The 15,390-nt window shown below is 36.2% G+C and overlaps 4 protein-coding genes across 4 annotated transcripts; 2 read left to right on the forward strand and 2 right to left on the reverse strand.

Moving 5' to 3' along the window:
* Positions 1-70: 70 nt before the first annotated feature.
* On the reverse strand, positions 71-2,412 carry LOC113685317 (cytochrome c oxidase subunit 4 isoform 2, mitochondrial). Its single transcript, XM_027202811.2, has 3 exons — positions 2,179-2,412; positions 1,073-1,204; positions 71-332 (listed from the first exon to the last, which is right to left on the reverse strand). The coding sequence occupies exons 1-3, from the start codon at positions 2,372-2,374 to the stop codon at positions 220-222; spliced, it is 441 nt and encodes a 146-aa protein (XP_027058612.2). The 5' UTR covers positions 2,375-2,412; the 3' UTR covers positions 71-219.
* A 221-nt stretch (positions 2,413-2,633) lies between these two features.
* Positions 2,634-9,333, reverse strand: LOC113685315 (uncharacterized protein C20orf96). Its single transcript, XM_027202809.2, is given in 13 exon segments — positions 2,634-3,308; positions 3,619-3,690; positions 3,810-3,880; positions 3,972-4,037; positions 4,446-4,547; positions 4,964-5,041; positions 5,822-5,901; positions 6,168-6,267; positions 7,102-7,146; positions 7,299-7,353; positions 7,912-7,970; positions 8,786-8,932; positions 8,934-9,333. Coding segments are annotated over 13 exon segments (1,314 nt in total). The 5' UTR covers positions 9,312-9,333; the 3' UTR covers positions 2,634-3,247.
* LOC149048102 (arylsulfatase I-like) lies at positions 9,228-11,581 on the forward strand. The gene has a single exon (XM_089200404.1). The coding sequence runs from the start codon at positions 9,332-9,334 to the stop codon at positions 10,823-10,825; it is 1,494 nt and encodes a 497-aa protein (XP_089056530.1). The 5' UTR covers positions 9,228-9,331; the 3' UTR covers positions 10,826-11,581.
* A 443-nt stretch (positions 11,582-12,024) lies between these two features.
* On the forward strand, positions 12,025-15,143 carry LOC113685313 (arylsulfatase I). The gene has a single exon (XM_027202808.2). The coding sequence runs from the start codon at positions 12,983-12,985 to the stop codon at positions 14,534-14,536; it is 1,554 nt and encodes a 517-aa protein (XP_027058609.2). The 5' UTR covers positions 12,025-12,982; the 3' UTR covers positions 14,537-15,143.
* The last annotated feature ends 247 nt before the right edge of the window (positions 15,144-15,390 follow it).

The following is a 15,390-nucleotide window of genomic DNA, read 5'->3' on the forward strand; positions in this document are numbered from 1 at the left end:
GTCAAAATAAAGATTTCAAGAATGATCTTAGCTCAAGTATGAAGTTTTGAATGAACTAAAACACAAAGAATTAAAAGAAAAAGGTGTTTTACTGTCTTTTAATTTACATTTACTCTGTAATTAGCACACAAAAAAGACCATATTCCAAAATCTGAGAACACTTCACATTCATTAGCAGGCTAGCAACAAAGTTCAAGAGTAAAAACCACTGAATTCTGATTAAGACTGGTTAGAACTGACACCAGTGATGGGGTTTGCCCTACGCTGTCTTGCTATCTTTTTGGCATCTGCTCTCCACTCCTCTGTAAGGGTACGAGGCCTCTCTGGACCAACTAGTGAAAAACACAAATTACAGGATTATAGTGAGAAAAATTTTTAACACATAGTGGAAGTGCATCTGTCACTAAACAGCAGGAAGTAACAACACCAACACAATTTAGAATGAAGATTTCCTTTGCTTAGGATCAAAAGAGAGATCAAACAGGCAAATCAATTTGCAAATTTGAATGTTTCGAAATTACTTTATACAATTAGGTAGTTTCAGCAAGTTTGCATCGAAACTCGTGCCACTGTAGACTGATAAAAAGGAAAAGCCTGAGAACTATAGTGATATGTGGGTAGATCATTCAGATGAGGTATTTCAAATTGGTATCTTCTTATGAAGATGTGAACATCATCCCTGAGTATACATGTAGACCTTACTCATTGTGATGCAGACAATTATTATCTTTTTATGTTAAAACAAATAACACTTCTTGGCCTTGGCTAAGTACAAATTCTTTTTTTTTTAAACAAGTTGTAAAGGCCAGGAAGGTAAAATTACAGGAACATAAAATATAAAAACTAGGCCCACCATTTACCAAAGAGTTTAATATAAATGAAATGACTGTCACAACTTTTTCTCACACTTTTTAACCTTTTCTCTTAAACTGAGGATTGGAAATACACTTCAGATAAAAAAAAAACAGTTTTCCAAGACAAATATCATTAATTGTGACCACATGCTATTCATCTCAATGACAAATGAAAATACACAATCAGTATCCCAATAAATTGCTAAGAGTGCACTTACCATATTTTTTTAGAAATGCAAAAAGACCAACTGAAACAGCCATCAAAATAGAGAGCATTCCAATCATCTTCTTTACATAAGGCTCCTCTGTCTTCTCCTCTGCTATAGTTTTAGGAAACTGAGCTTTGTACACTAGAAATGCAAAAGAGCAAGTGGATAAATCTTTGTGAACAGTTACTGCCTTCCTCCTTAATATCACAAACTTTCAAAGCAAAAGTTAAAGACTAAGAAAAATCAAATAGTTATTACATGAAATTAAAACTATTCATGTGTATGCAATGAGCCACAGTTTCTGAAAGACTGATTCCAGAGGGATGTTGTTATGGCAGTATAATACTTGAAAATCAAGAGCTTTCAGCTCATGAAACATTAAAATTTTTTACCCTCTTCCAAATCACAAGTACGTTGCATAAAAGAAAACCAAGACATTAAGGCGCAAAATTTTGATTTAACAAACAAAAAAACCTTAAATGCTTAAGATCTCGTATAGCCTACAATTACAGTCTTGAGTAATCAGTGCAAGTGTAATAGTTCAGTTCCTTTTAATCACACCAATATTAAAACTTTGTGTACTTTCACCACAACTAGCCCATATCACTCATATCAGTTTGGACCAAGAATATCATTTCAACCTTTCCTCACTCCTATTGTGGTTGTCCCGTCAAACCGTTACCATATATATATATATTATATATATATATATATATATATATATATATATATATATATATATATATATATCAATGTAGAACGCTCAGTTAAACGACTACAATTATGACTCGAGATTCAACGGCAAAATCACATTCTTGAACCCTTTGGAATTAACTCATATCAAAATACAGTCGCCACTACTGTTTCTCTTTCACTTCATTGCCAGAGAAGATATGCACTTGCTTTCAACCCACTCGCGTTAATCTCCAACCTTCAGTGTAGCAAGTGAATCAATACGACGTACATGTACAAATTAACTCCTACCGAAAGTAGGCTTACTATGAACTAAAAATGTTAAAAGAACTCGACTGCTGATATTTAAAGTGATCTCAAATTATTCTGAGTGAACATAAAAAAATGTATATCAGTAAACGCGGTTAAATAAAGTAACTCACAATCGATTTTCTCCTGTATTGTGAGCTCGGTCCACGGACCCTGTTCCTTGGCTTGCAGCGCGGCCAGTTCAGACCCGTACTCTGGTCTGATCTTTGGAACTGGATAAAATTTACGGGCTGCTGACGTCTGGATTGATCTACAGGCAACTCTAGCGTACATTCGAGGTAAAGCACCCATTCTCAATAAACTCGCCATGATAAGAAAGATCCGTGAATCGAAATCCAGCAAGATGGCGGAATGCTAAATGTTCATCCGTAGCACGCAATGAGATGTGGGTAGTGATAGAAAGGTACGTCATATAAAAACAAACGAACAACGGATTACCATTTTAGGTTCTTTTGGGGTGTATGCGACAGTTTAAGGCCCCTTGCTTTCCCCGTGCGTTTTATCACGCAGTTTTTCCAGAGATGCACGGGCATTCGACCATTTTCCAAACACCACCGCCGTTTCGCTCAGAATTACTTCAAGTTTTCATTACCTTCATTTTTTCCATTACCTATACTCCACATTAAAATAAAATTTTGAGTTTCCAAAATCAAATTTGACAATCAAGACTCTCATATCAGTTTAGATACACTTAGTAAATTTCTTACACGCAGTCATAAAAAACTTAAAATATGAGGGGAAAATACATTAATGTATCACAATGGACACCTCTTGTTCAGTTAATTTAGAAAATGATCACATCCATTTTTTGCAGATAATTCAACAGTTTTCATTAGCACAAAATCTTAACATCAGCTTTGCTTGAAGTTTCCTTTTAATTACATAACACATCTCTATTCTTGAGAGTAATTCAGTAAAATGGTGAGAAGAAACATGCCAAAATACCAGAGGAAAACTAAAAGAAATCTGATGTAAAGCATTGCACTGAAAGTTTGATGAGTAGCAAAGGGTTTTGCAGCCACAAAAGTGGAGGGGTCAAGTTGTGAACATGTTTACAACAAAAAAGTAAAAGTTACTTTGTACTGATCATTTAAACTTTTTTTACATGTTTGTCATACTGAAGACACAAACATTAAAATCAGATTCTGATTCATCTGTGGAGAAAGTAATCTCTAAGAGATGTCATATTGGAAGCCAGTCATGGGTTGGTATATCAAGATGAAGCTCCATATCTGGTGTGCACCTGGAAAAAAATGAAAATAAATCATTACTTTACAACAGCGCCCATGGGTATGGTCAAAGAGACAAAATAAAAATATCAATTAAAGGAAGTCAGTTAGAACCACTTAGACTTTGGACGGCACCTTCATATTTGTTATTGTCATCATGATCATCATCATCATCATTAATTTCATAATCACTGTTATTATGCCTAATATAAAAGTCTTTTAGACCAAGCCATTTGGGTATAAAGCTTCCTTCAATTTTAAATGATTAAAAGCTCCTGAACAGAATAAAGGGTTCGAAAAAGATACTTCACAGAAATTACTAACTTCTCCCGTTTTCCAAACACTTCTGGGAATATCTCAGCTTGTGTGTCTAAGGCTTCACTATCTAAGAGTTTTCTGTTGGGATAGCAAATACATGAAATTCCGTCAGCAAAATAAAATTGCAAGATGTCCAGCTCACTTTCAACACATTATCACCAGAACAGGCTAAGGGTCATGTGGGATAGGTTTCCTACCTAATTTCAGCTTCCAACTTTGCATTGTTCATTTCCAGGGATTTTAGCTCATCTTTATGCATTTCAACTTCCTTTAAGATAAAGAACACAAAATCAACATAAGTGGAAGCATTTTAATTCAATTCAGTAAAAATCAAACAAGAACAGCCATAAGTAAGTTACCTTTTTCATGATCATATTTTGTAAAGCCATTTCTTTAATCTCATCTCCCATAGCATTTATTGCATCCTAACATGAAAGAGCATATTAAAGACTGTTACAGGGCTCATATGCTTTTTTCATATGCAAAAGTCTTACAATCAACTATTTTCACTTTGCAGACACATATTGTCAAGGTCTTTCATGACCAATCAATTGCTCCTTAAGCCTTAATTTGCCATTGGCTTGAAAAATATACAAAAACAAAAATCATGATTGAAAAAAAAAACAAAAGCACAATAAAACAATAAAATAAAACTATGATACCCTACAAACACCATGCAACAAGAGGCAACTCTTTACAAAACTTCTACCGTCAGTTTTTTCTGTTGTCACCTACTCTTAACCTACCCCACCACCCCCCAGAGAATCCTCACCACCAGTCTCCTTGATACTTAGCCAGTAATGCTGAACAGTGAATTTCTTGTATAAATGTACCTCTGTTACTTGTGTCGTTATTTCTTGTTGGACAGTTATTCTTTGTTGACTGAATTTATCTCTCTCTGCATCAACCACAACTTGTAATTCTTCTAGTTCCTCCTAGTAAAATGAAATCAAGAAAAAAGTCATGAGAAAAAAAAACATTTAAAACTCAAAGTGAATGTCACTGTAGTCCATAAATCTATTTAAAATAATAATTTTTACCAGCACTTAATACATCAGAATTTCTCTCTTTTTGAGAATGATTGTATTACTAACTAGAAACATCATTCTTTTCAGTAACCAGGATTCAAATTTAACACCTCACTCCATCATAGCACAAAACCATTAAGTCTACCTTCAAATCCTACTAGCAGTTTAGAAGATGTTTGTCAAATGAGCCAGTAATTCAATGGCCTAACTGCAATGAGTGGCTCTCATTCTCCAGGTACACATTTCATAAAAATTATTACTTCTGATATCATCTAATAAAGTATAACAAGATGTCGAAGGTCTCGTAAGGAACCAATGTTAACCTTAAATGTTGAGTCTAAAATTTCCCTTTGTCTTTTCAGTTTGGCTATTTGGAGTGCCTTTGCAGGATACTCTTTATCCTAACATAAGATACACAAAGAAAACAACAAATAAAAAGCATAACCAAGATTTCAATTTTCATAACATTTCACAATACTAAGTTTAACAATATGGGGATTCGATAGTGTAGTTTGATTGTCAAATTTTTTTTTTTGTAAAGGTGACCCTGACAAGGACTGCAAACCAACATACCAAAAACATTGTGAGCTAGAGTGTAGTTAAAGCCCCTGGTGTTGTGCACTCCTGTCAGGAAGAAGTCCATGAATTTGAACCCTTAACAATCAAGACAACAACTTCACATTGGGAGGAATCTCTTTCATTCTCTTCCCCCCCTTACCTTTTATTCTCACAAGTTTAGTCTGCCTTGTTCACTAAGTAAACATGATTAGAAAATTTAGAAAGCTTTCTACACTGGATTTTCTTGTAATAAAACATCTTTCATCCAACTAAATTTTTAACAGCTTGGTCCACAAATCCCAGCTTAGATACACACAATTCAAAACCCTGTGGTCTCTGGTACACCCTTCATGTTTGAAATACCATTCAGTCTTTCAACAATTTTTAAGTCATTTTTGTGTATAGTTTCCTTTTTAGTTTCTTTACTTATCTTGTAATTATATTATATTATATTAGTTTCTATTTTTATATTGTATTATACTAGTTTTTACATTGTAATTATTTCTGAGTGAGGGCCACAAGTTTATTAGCTATGCTATTATGTGTTACCCTCGTAAAATAAAGTCTTTATTATTATTATTATTACTGTTGTGGTACCTCACTCCCTCATATTTTCAACTTACCTTATAGTTTAATAGTATGTTCATTTCTTCCCTCTTTTTTAGCAACTTTTTGTCCATTATATTCAGTTGGTGCTGTAACTCTAATCAGGTAAATGATAAATAAATGAAAATAAACAATGGAACTCACTTAGGGAGATGAATACAATAGTGTTGTCCATAGAATGACTTCACCCTCAAGGTAAATCATGAAGTTCAGGAAGAAAAGTTTTACAGGCTAACTTTCTGGTGAACAAACTTCACTAATTGACAACAATAGCTTATAATTCTCAAGAACAGTTTCATACTCACAATGGAAATGTTTCATAGACCATTGAGGTAGAGAAAGTAATAGTTTTACTTAATGTACCTGCTACTTCTTTGTTGACTAATTCTTTTGTTTCTTCCAGTTTCTTCTTTGTTATAACAAGGTTTTTATCAAATTTCTTATTTAATGTTGACATGGCACCCTGTCAAAGAAATGATACCTTAATCATTCAATTACAAATCAAATGCTGAAAAAAAGGAAAAGACTTGTTCCATAACTACAGAACAACCTAAGCAAACAGAGTTTTCTTTAGGTTTTAAGTATGTTGGTGTTGCTATTAAATTAAGAATTGGTTCATACATCAGCATGCGTTCATCGAGATATGAAGCACAAAGGAAGTTTGGAGAGCACGAAAGATGCATAAGAGTTGCTCAAGGCGTAGCTGAGAGCAACTCTAGCTTCTTGAGTGCTCTCCAAACTTCCCAAGTGCTTCATATCTCAATGAACATACAGCTGGTGTATGAACCAATTGTTTTATAACATTTTCAACCTAATGGAAAATTTTTTTTTAGGAATATGAAGCACACTCACACAATTGAATTTGATTAAACAAATTTACTAGGTATGTTATAAAATACTTTGTTGGATAAATTTTACATTTAATATATCATGCTTTCCAGATACTCCTTCATTTTTTCATCTCCAAGATCTTGATCATGAGTAATTCTCCTTACTGTCCACCATACAATTCTTGTAATGTTGGTTTGGAGAATTGGGTATTGGTTCAACTACTGTAATAATCCTATAATTGGTATTTTTCTTTATTCTCATTACTTGTCTGCTTGATAGAGAGACATTTAGTCCTGGTGACCTTGGTCACTCATGGAAGTTCAAATGTTAAGCCAATAGTTATACTAGCATTAAATACAACATGTTACATGGTAAAGATTACTATCAACTGGCTTTTACATACAATCTTCCTAGCCAAAGCCTGACTGAAACATTTCAAATCAAATTTCAGGTAAATGTAACTTACCCTGAATCTTTCATATTTCCTAAGTAAAGACTTCACATCTCCATGCTAAAAAAATTAAATAACAGTAGGTTATACATTAAAAGCTCTGGTTGAGATTAAACCTTTTGATAGGCAAAAATGATTGTCTATACTATCAGGAGTAATGACAAAAGTAGCAAAACAAGAATGTAAGAAGATACAGTTGCAGTTTAACTCACAATCCTGTTCTCCGATGATTCAATCTCATCAGTGATCTTCATATTTTCAATAAGTCTGGTAAAACAGTTAAGGAGGTCACTCACATGTTCATACAATACACGAAAGGGGGTCTTACACAAGAGCACAAGATAGTTACTTCAGCTGGGACTTAGACCAGTACCTTTCAATCTGGAGTTGAGCAGATCAACAGAAAGGCCACCATGTTTCCCCGTCATACCCCTGATGTTCATATACCTGCAGTAATATTCAACCCTTTGATCCCTGGGAGTGACTAGCATTTAATTTCTCCTTACAAGATTGACCTCTGAGTCCCAAATTACAGTCACAAAAAGAAAGGAAATGATTACCAACTAAATACGCTCATTACTTTTATATGCAAACAAAATTTCTATGTCAGCACCTCAGAAAAAAAGAGAAAAATATGGAGAATATGCATGTCAGGGCGTAAAGGATTAGTTCGCTCCAGTGACAAGACTCCACCACTGCTTGTTACTTGCATATGAAGATATAAATACCCCTTCAAAATAAGGGCACACAAGATACTCAGAGAGACAGATGATACTAACAAATAAGGTTTTACCAAAACAAAATATCAAAATCCTCAAAAGATACAGGTCTTTCTTTCTGTTTTCATACTCAGCTATTGATTTCTGTCTTGTTTTAATTTGAATCTGGAGAAAGAATAGTGCACTCTTTAGTAACCTTTCCCTGAGATATTAGCCAGAGGTATGTCTTTAACCTGCCTACTGTAATCTGTAAAGTTTGTTTGAAAGTTTGCAAGTACCATTAAATCTAATATTTGTGAATAAAGAAAGACTGTGTGTCTCTCAAAGCACAACATAAGAATCACACTTTAGATCTAGATTACCTTTACTAAACCACACACCATTGAGAAATAAATATTATTATACATGAAGTCTTTATTTTTATATATTTATTTGTCTTTCTTGCAATCTGTTTGCTCTGGAATTATTTGAGTTGAGTCAATAAATTTGAGGATATAAACATGATGGAAAACAGAGTGAAAGAGAAATAAGGGCAAACAAAGGGAGATACTGTAACTAGCGAAAAATCTCAAAAAAGAAAAAAACTAAGACTCCTGTGTTCTACCCCACTCTTTTTCACCCTGTGTGGAAATATACAAAGAGGATGAAATTTCTTTTTATTTTATTGATGTTGTTGAATTAATAGTAAATTATGCTATAATAATAACTACTAGAGCAAAACAAGTGTAAACTTGTTTCCTGTCCTACCTTCACCTAGTCTTTATGGAAATATGTTGATGTTAATGATCAAATGTTCTTAACTTTGTTGTTATTGTTGTTTTTGTTGTGGTTTTTGCTGTTGTTTTTGTTGTTGTTGTTGTTTGACTTTCTTACAGCTAAGCATCAACTTTACATGCACTGAAACTGTCACTCTTAGCCCTAGAGTAATGTTCAAGCTTAGTACATTTTATAACCAGGTCATTGCACCTATCAGGAAATACCTTTAATATAGACAACACATTTTCCTTCTTCTTCTCCTCAGCATCGTCAACAACTGGGGGTTTTTTCGTCCATGGGTGATTGCAAACCGTGGAACAAGCCGTACTCGTAGCTGCACTAAATGGCCGTGGTCCTATTTTTATTGTTTTTTTCTCGAGAAAATCCAGGAGCACTTCCAAGAGATACCACAGTCTGCCCTGAAAAAGGACGACTGGCACTTTTTCTCCTGGTCTGTCCTTCGTTCTGAAATCTTGACTGAGTAGTGCGTTGCCATGGTTTATAATCACCAAAATTGACGGCAATTTTTCCTTCCAAAGTTTTAAGAAGGGGGTCGTTCTTGAACTGGTCCTTCGTGTCGAGTCTCTGAGCCGCTTGCTTACCCCATCCTCTGGAAAGCGTGGTTTGCCCGCTCTTTTGAGAATCGCTTCGAGTTGTACGATGTGTCCTGAATCCCTCCGCGGTCGCCATGTTTATAGTGTCTACCGACATGCACCAGGAAAAAGATAATTGAAGATTGTTACACAACATACTTCATGTAACCATCCAAAATGGAGGAGGGTCTCGTGATATTAGTTTTCCTGTTTGGCTTGCAAATTGCTTCTGGAAAACCACCGCACATAGTGTTCATTCTGGCCGATGATTATGGCTTTAATGATATCGGTTACCACAATCCACGCATAAAAACTCCCTTTCTCGACAGTTTGGCAGCCAATGGAGTGCGCTTGGAGAACTATTACGTGCAACCAATTTGTACGCCAACTCGAAGTCAGCTCTTTTCCGGCAGGTATCAAATTCACACTGGCCTACAACACGGAATAATCTGGCCTTCTCAGGCGAATGCATTGCCTAAAAATGACACTACGATCGCGAGTAAGCTGAAAGAGAGTGGCTACAGTACACACATGATCGGAAAATGGCATATTGGATTCTACAAGAGAGAGTTCATTCCAACTCAGAGAGGTTTCGATTCTTTTTTCGGTTACTTGACAGGTGGAGAAGATTACTATACTCATAAGAATGGCCTTGGATATCCATCAAAAGGATACGGTGGTCTGAACGGGTACGACATGCGGAGAAATGAAGAAGTTGCTGCTGATGTCGCTGGGAACTATTCAACATTCTTGTTCACAAATGAAGCAGTTGATATAATTTCTTCTCACGATCCAGAAACACCTTTGTTCCTTTTCGTCGCATATCAAGCTGTTCACTCACCCTTACAGGTACCTGAACAGTACACAGAGATATACAAAGATATAAAAAACCCTGCTCGCCGCACCTATGCAGGCATGGTTACCTGTATGGATGAAGGGATTGGCAACATAACAGTGGCCCTACAGAAACATGGCCTGTGGGATGACACCGTCCTTTTCTTCAGTACAGACAATGGTGGACAGATATATGCAGCTGGTAACAACTATCCTCTGCGAGGATGGAAAGGGTCGCTATGGGAGGGCGGGATGAGGGGTATAGGTCTTGTGCACAGCAAACTGTTAGCAAAACCTGGACAGATAAATTCAGAACTGATCCATGTCACTGACTGGTTTCCAACAATTGTCCATCTATCAGGAGGTTCTGTTGAGGATCTACCTCTAGACGGTTACAATGTGTGGGAAACATTGAGTAATGGAGAACCTTCACCAAGGAAGGAAATCTTGCACAATATCGACCCCATTGATGCTTACTGGGACTCTCACTTTGAGCCATATAAACACTGTCGACAAGCTGCCATACGAGTTGGTGATTGGAAGCTTTTAACAGGATGTCCAGGGAATGGAAGTTGGCTTCCACCACCAGAGAGTTCTTATCCCATTGAGTATGCACCAAATTATTTTGATAATATAAACAGTACCTTTCTTTTCAATATAAGAGAGGATCCAGAAGAAAGAAATGAACTGTCAAAGGTATATCCAGAGATGGTGAATAATTTGATACGCAGGCTTAAGGAATACAATGCCACAGCTGTACCAGTGCGTTACCCAAAACCAGATCCAGCATCATTACCAGAGTTGCATGGTAATGTATGGGCTCCCTGGGAGCTGTAAAAAGACAAATTTTCCCAAGGCTCAGCTAGGTTTAAATGTGTTTTGAACACTGACTTCTTGCCTCATCCATTTTACTTAAGTCATTAGTATTAGAGCAATTTTTGATTGAACGAGGAAAGTAATCACAGATTGGGTCAGTTTTGCATCACTTTGCTGTACTAGTCTCTCCGTCAATCAAACAGTTGTGATCATTGGTTACTTGTGCATTTTTCTGTGCACCAGGTAATTTATTTGTTTTTACTCTGAATTCTCACTGGCTCCTTATGGAATTTTTGTTTCTAATTGGCCACTGCTATTTAATGGGTTAAGGTTAAAGTAAGTTCTATTTAAATTTTTTGAGTGTTTTAGTATCGCATTAGCATTGTTACAATTGGCTATTTAAGTGTATGATAAATATGTTATCCTTCAACTTGAAAATGACTGTTGAGCGGTCAAAACATTGTTGCTTTTAAATGCTAATTTTTATAGTAAAAAAAAGTTTAAAGTAGTATTATAAAATAAGTCTTACCTTCAAGGTATTTTTTTGTCACTAGCTGAACTTAGGTCATAGAGAGAACTACCTTTTTGTTTACTTTCCAAGTCACCATAGGCATGGCAGTGTAATCCAAGTTTAAAAGCCTTATGAGAGGTTTTGTAACGAATAATAAGAATTTTTTAAATAACATTTGTGCTAGTGAATCACCTAAGGTGTATAATGTAATTATTTAGAGGTGATATTTTAAATAAGTGAAAAATAAACTTTTGACTTCATATGAACTTATAGGTGTGATAAAGATGGTTTTTAACTTTCAAATTACACTTACAACTCTGCACCCACCTTTGGAAGACCATAGGTAACCCAAACTCAAGATACTCTTTGTACAAAAACAAAAGTTGTGTAAGTTTTTATGAAGGAAGAAACAGGGTAAGAAGGGTAATGGCATTTCTGTCCGAGAAAACCAATCTTTTAGAAAAGGAGAAACGTTTCGTCTCTTAAATCTATCAATTGCCATTGGAAATAATCGCGGAAATTGTTAAGTTTCCCATTCTTTTCAAGAGAGGTGTTTTGGTAGGTCTTTCAGAACGAACGAGAAGACAACTGTCGATATCTGTGGACCTCCCTTCGATCCTATACTCCACCCAGTTTCCCAAGACTTTCAAATCATCGATGCATGTTAAGATAATTGAAAGATTGTTACACGACCTACTACATAGAGTCGCCTTAAGTGAGCTCCTAAGAGCGATTTCGGAGGAAATTGCTCTTAGGAGCTCACTACGGCTTCCGTACCACATTTAATCAACCTTCTCTTTAGAGTCCTTAAGTTCGTAGAAACACCATGGTATTTTTCTAAAAACTGAACAATACATCGACGGCAGAATAGCTCATTGCTCACAAATTCTTTTCCACTTTTGTGACAGAACATCTCAAGACACTTGGTACAGTTTAGTCCGTTCGCGTAGTGACTCCAAGTCGACCTAGTGCAACCTAGCGCGACACAATATGCTGTATCGTAACAAATTGCTGACTACTGGCGTAAAAGTGCTAAGTGACAAAATATTTTTCCTCGATTTGCCAAAATTTTCTGGATTTTGGAGAGATTCTTGGATTGTAGACTATTTTCGATTTTCATGAAAGTTTTTTGTGGATTTATGGATCAAATCAGGATTTAAAATTGTTTTCTCGATCAGAAAAACTTTCCAAAAGCGATTTGTCTAAAAAAAAAAAAACAATTCTTAATATTTTTTCGGATTTGCAAAATCCGAAAATACAGAATCACATAATCCGTAACACTAACACAAAACTCTACAACACAAACCCAAACTTAAAACAGAATCACAAAATCCGCATTACTAACACAAGACTCTTCAACACAAACACAAACTCTACAACACAAACACAAACTCCACAACACAAACACAAACTTAAGTTTGTGTTTGTGTTGTAGGTTTTGTAACTCTGTTTTGTTCTTACCGGCCACCGTAATTTCTCGATTCGACAAACTTTTCAAAAGCGATTTGTATAAAAGATATCAAGTCCAACTTTGTTTTCGGATTTGCAAAATCTTTTGGATTAGGTAGAAAAAGTAGAGATGGTAAGTTTTGAGCTCGGGGAAGAATTAAGAAAGATGTTTTTTCGTCTTTCGTCTTGGATTGTCCCTTTTCGGCTTGCGCACGACCATGATGCAACGCAATCAGAGTGTGCACACCTTCTTTCTAGTGAAAATGAAAACATCAAAAATGGAGGAGCGTCTCGTGACATTAGTTTTCCTGTTCGGCTTGCAAATTGCTTCTGGAAAACCACCGCACATAGTGTTCATTCTGGCCGATGATTATGGCTTTAATGATATCGGTTACCACAATCCACGCATAAAAACTCCCTTTCTCGACAGTTTGGCAGCCAATGGAGTGCGCTTGGAGAACTATTACGTGCAACCAATTTGTACGCCAACTCGAAGTCAGCTCTTTTCCGGCAGGTATCAAATTCACACTGGCCTACAACACGGAATAATCTGGCCTTCTCAGGCGAATGCATTGCCTAAAAATGACACTACGATCGCGAGTAAGCTGAAAGAGAGTGGCTACAGTACACACATGATCGGAAAATGGCATATTGGATTCTACAAAAGAGAGTTCATTCCAACTCAGAGGGGTTTCGATTCTTTTTTCGGTTACTTGACAGGTGGAGAAGATTACTATACTCATAAGAATGGCCTTGGATATCCATCAAAAGGATACGGTGGTCTGAACGGGTACGACATGCGGAGAAATGAAGAAGTTGCTGCTGATGTCGCTGGGAACTATTCAACATTCTTGTTCACAAATGAAGCAGTTGATATAATTTCTTCTCACGATCCAGAAACACCTTTGTTCCTTTTCGTCGCATATCAAGCTGTTCACTCACCCTTACAGGTACCTGAACAGTACACAGAGATATACAAAGATATAAAAAACCCTGCTCGCCGCACCTATGCAGGCATGGTTACCTGTATGGATGAAGGGATTGGCAACATAACAGTGGCCCTACAGAAACATGGCCTGTGGGATGACACCGTCCTTTTCTTCAGTACAGACAATGGTGGACAGATATATGCAGCTGGTAACAACTATCCTCTGCGAGGATGGAAAGGGTCGCTATGGGAGGGCGGGATGAGGGGTATAGGTCTTGTGCACAGCAAACTGTTAGCAAAACCTGGACAGATAAATTCAGAACTGATCCATGTCACTGACTGGTTTCCAACAATTGTCCATCTATCAGGAGGTTCTGTTGAGGATCTACCTCTAGACGGTTACAATGTGTGGGAAACATTGAGTAATGGAGAACCTTCACCAAGGAAGGAAATCTTGCACAATATCGACCCCATTGATGCTTACTGGGACTCTCACTTTGAGCCATATAAACACTGTCGACAAGCTGCCATACGAGTTGGTGATTGGAAGCTTTTAACAGGATGTCCAGGGAATGGAAGTTGGCTTCCACCACCAGAGAGTTCTTATCCCATTGAGTATGCACCAAATTATTTTGATAATATAAACAGTACCTTTCTTTTCAATATAAGAGAGGATCCAGAAGAAAGAAATGAACTGTCAAAGGTATATCCAGAGATGGTGAATAATTTGATACGCAGGCTTAAGGAATACAATGCCACAGCTGTACCAGTGCGTTACCCAAAACCAGATCCAGCATCATTACCAGAGTTGCATGGTAATGTATGGGCTCCCTGGGAGCTGTAAAAAGACAAATTTTCCCAAGGCTCAGCTAGGTTTAAATGTGTTTTAAACACTGACTTCTTGCCTCATCCCTTTTACCTAAGTCATTAGTATTAGAGCAATTTTCATTTGAAAGTGGAAAGTAATCACAGATTGGGTCAGTTTTGCATCACTTTGCTATACCAGTCTTTCAATCAATCAAATTCATAAAGGAAGACAGTTGTGATTGGTTACTTGTGCATTTTTCTGTGCACCAGGTAATTTATTTGTTTTACTCTGAATTCTCATCGGTAATGGAATTTTGTTTCTAAATGTTGTTGCTTTTATATGCTAATTTTTATGGGGAAAAAAAGTTTAAATCAGTATTATAAAATAAGTCTTACCTTCAAGTTATTTTTTTGTTACTAGCTGAATTTAGGTCGTAGAAAGAACTACTTTTTCGTTCACTTTCCAAGTCACCATAGGCATGGCAGTATAATCCAAGTTTAAAAGCCTTATGACAGGTTTTGTAACGAATAATAAGAATTTTTTAAATAACATTAGTGCTAATGAATCACCTAAGGTGTATAATGTAATTATTTAGAGGTGATATTTTAAATAAGTGAAAAATAAAGTTTTAACTTCATATGAACTTATAGGTGTGATAAGATGGTTTTTAACTTTCAAATTACACTTACAACTCCTCACCCACCTTTGGAAGACCATAGGTAACCCAAGCTCAAGATACTTTTTGTACAAAAACAAAAGTTGTGTAAGTTTTTATGAAGGAAGAAACAGGGTATGAAGGGTTGTGGCATTTCTGTTTGAGAAAACCAATTTTTTAGAAAAAGGAGAAACGTTTCGTCTCATAAATCAATCAATTGCCGTTGGAAATAATC

Source organism: Pocillopora damicornis, chromosome 3, assembly GCF_964200805.1.
Source record: "Pocillopora damicornis chromosome 3, jaPocDami1.2, whole genome shotgun sequence".
Lineage (NCBI taxonomy): Eukaryota > Metazoa > Cnidaria > Anthozoa > Scleractinia > Pocilloporidae > Pocillopora > Pocillopora damicornis.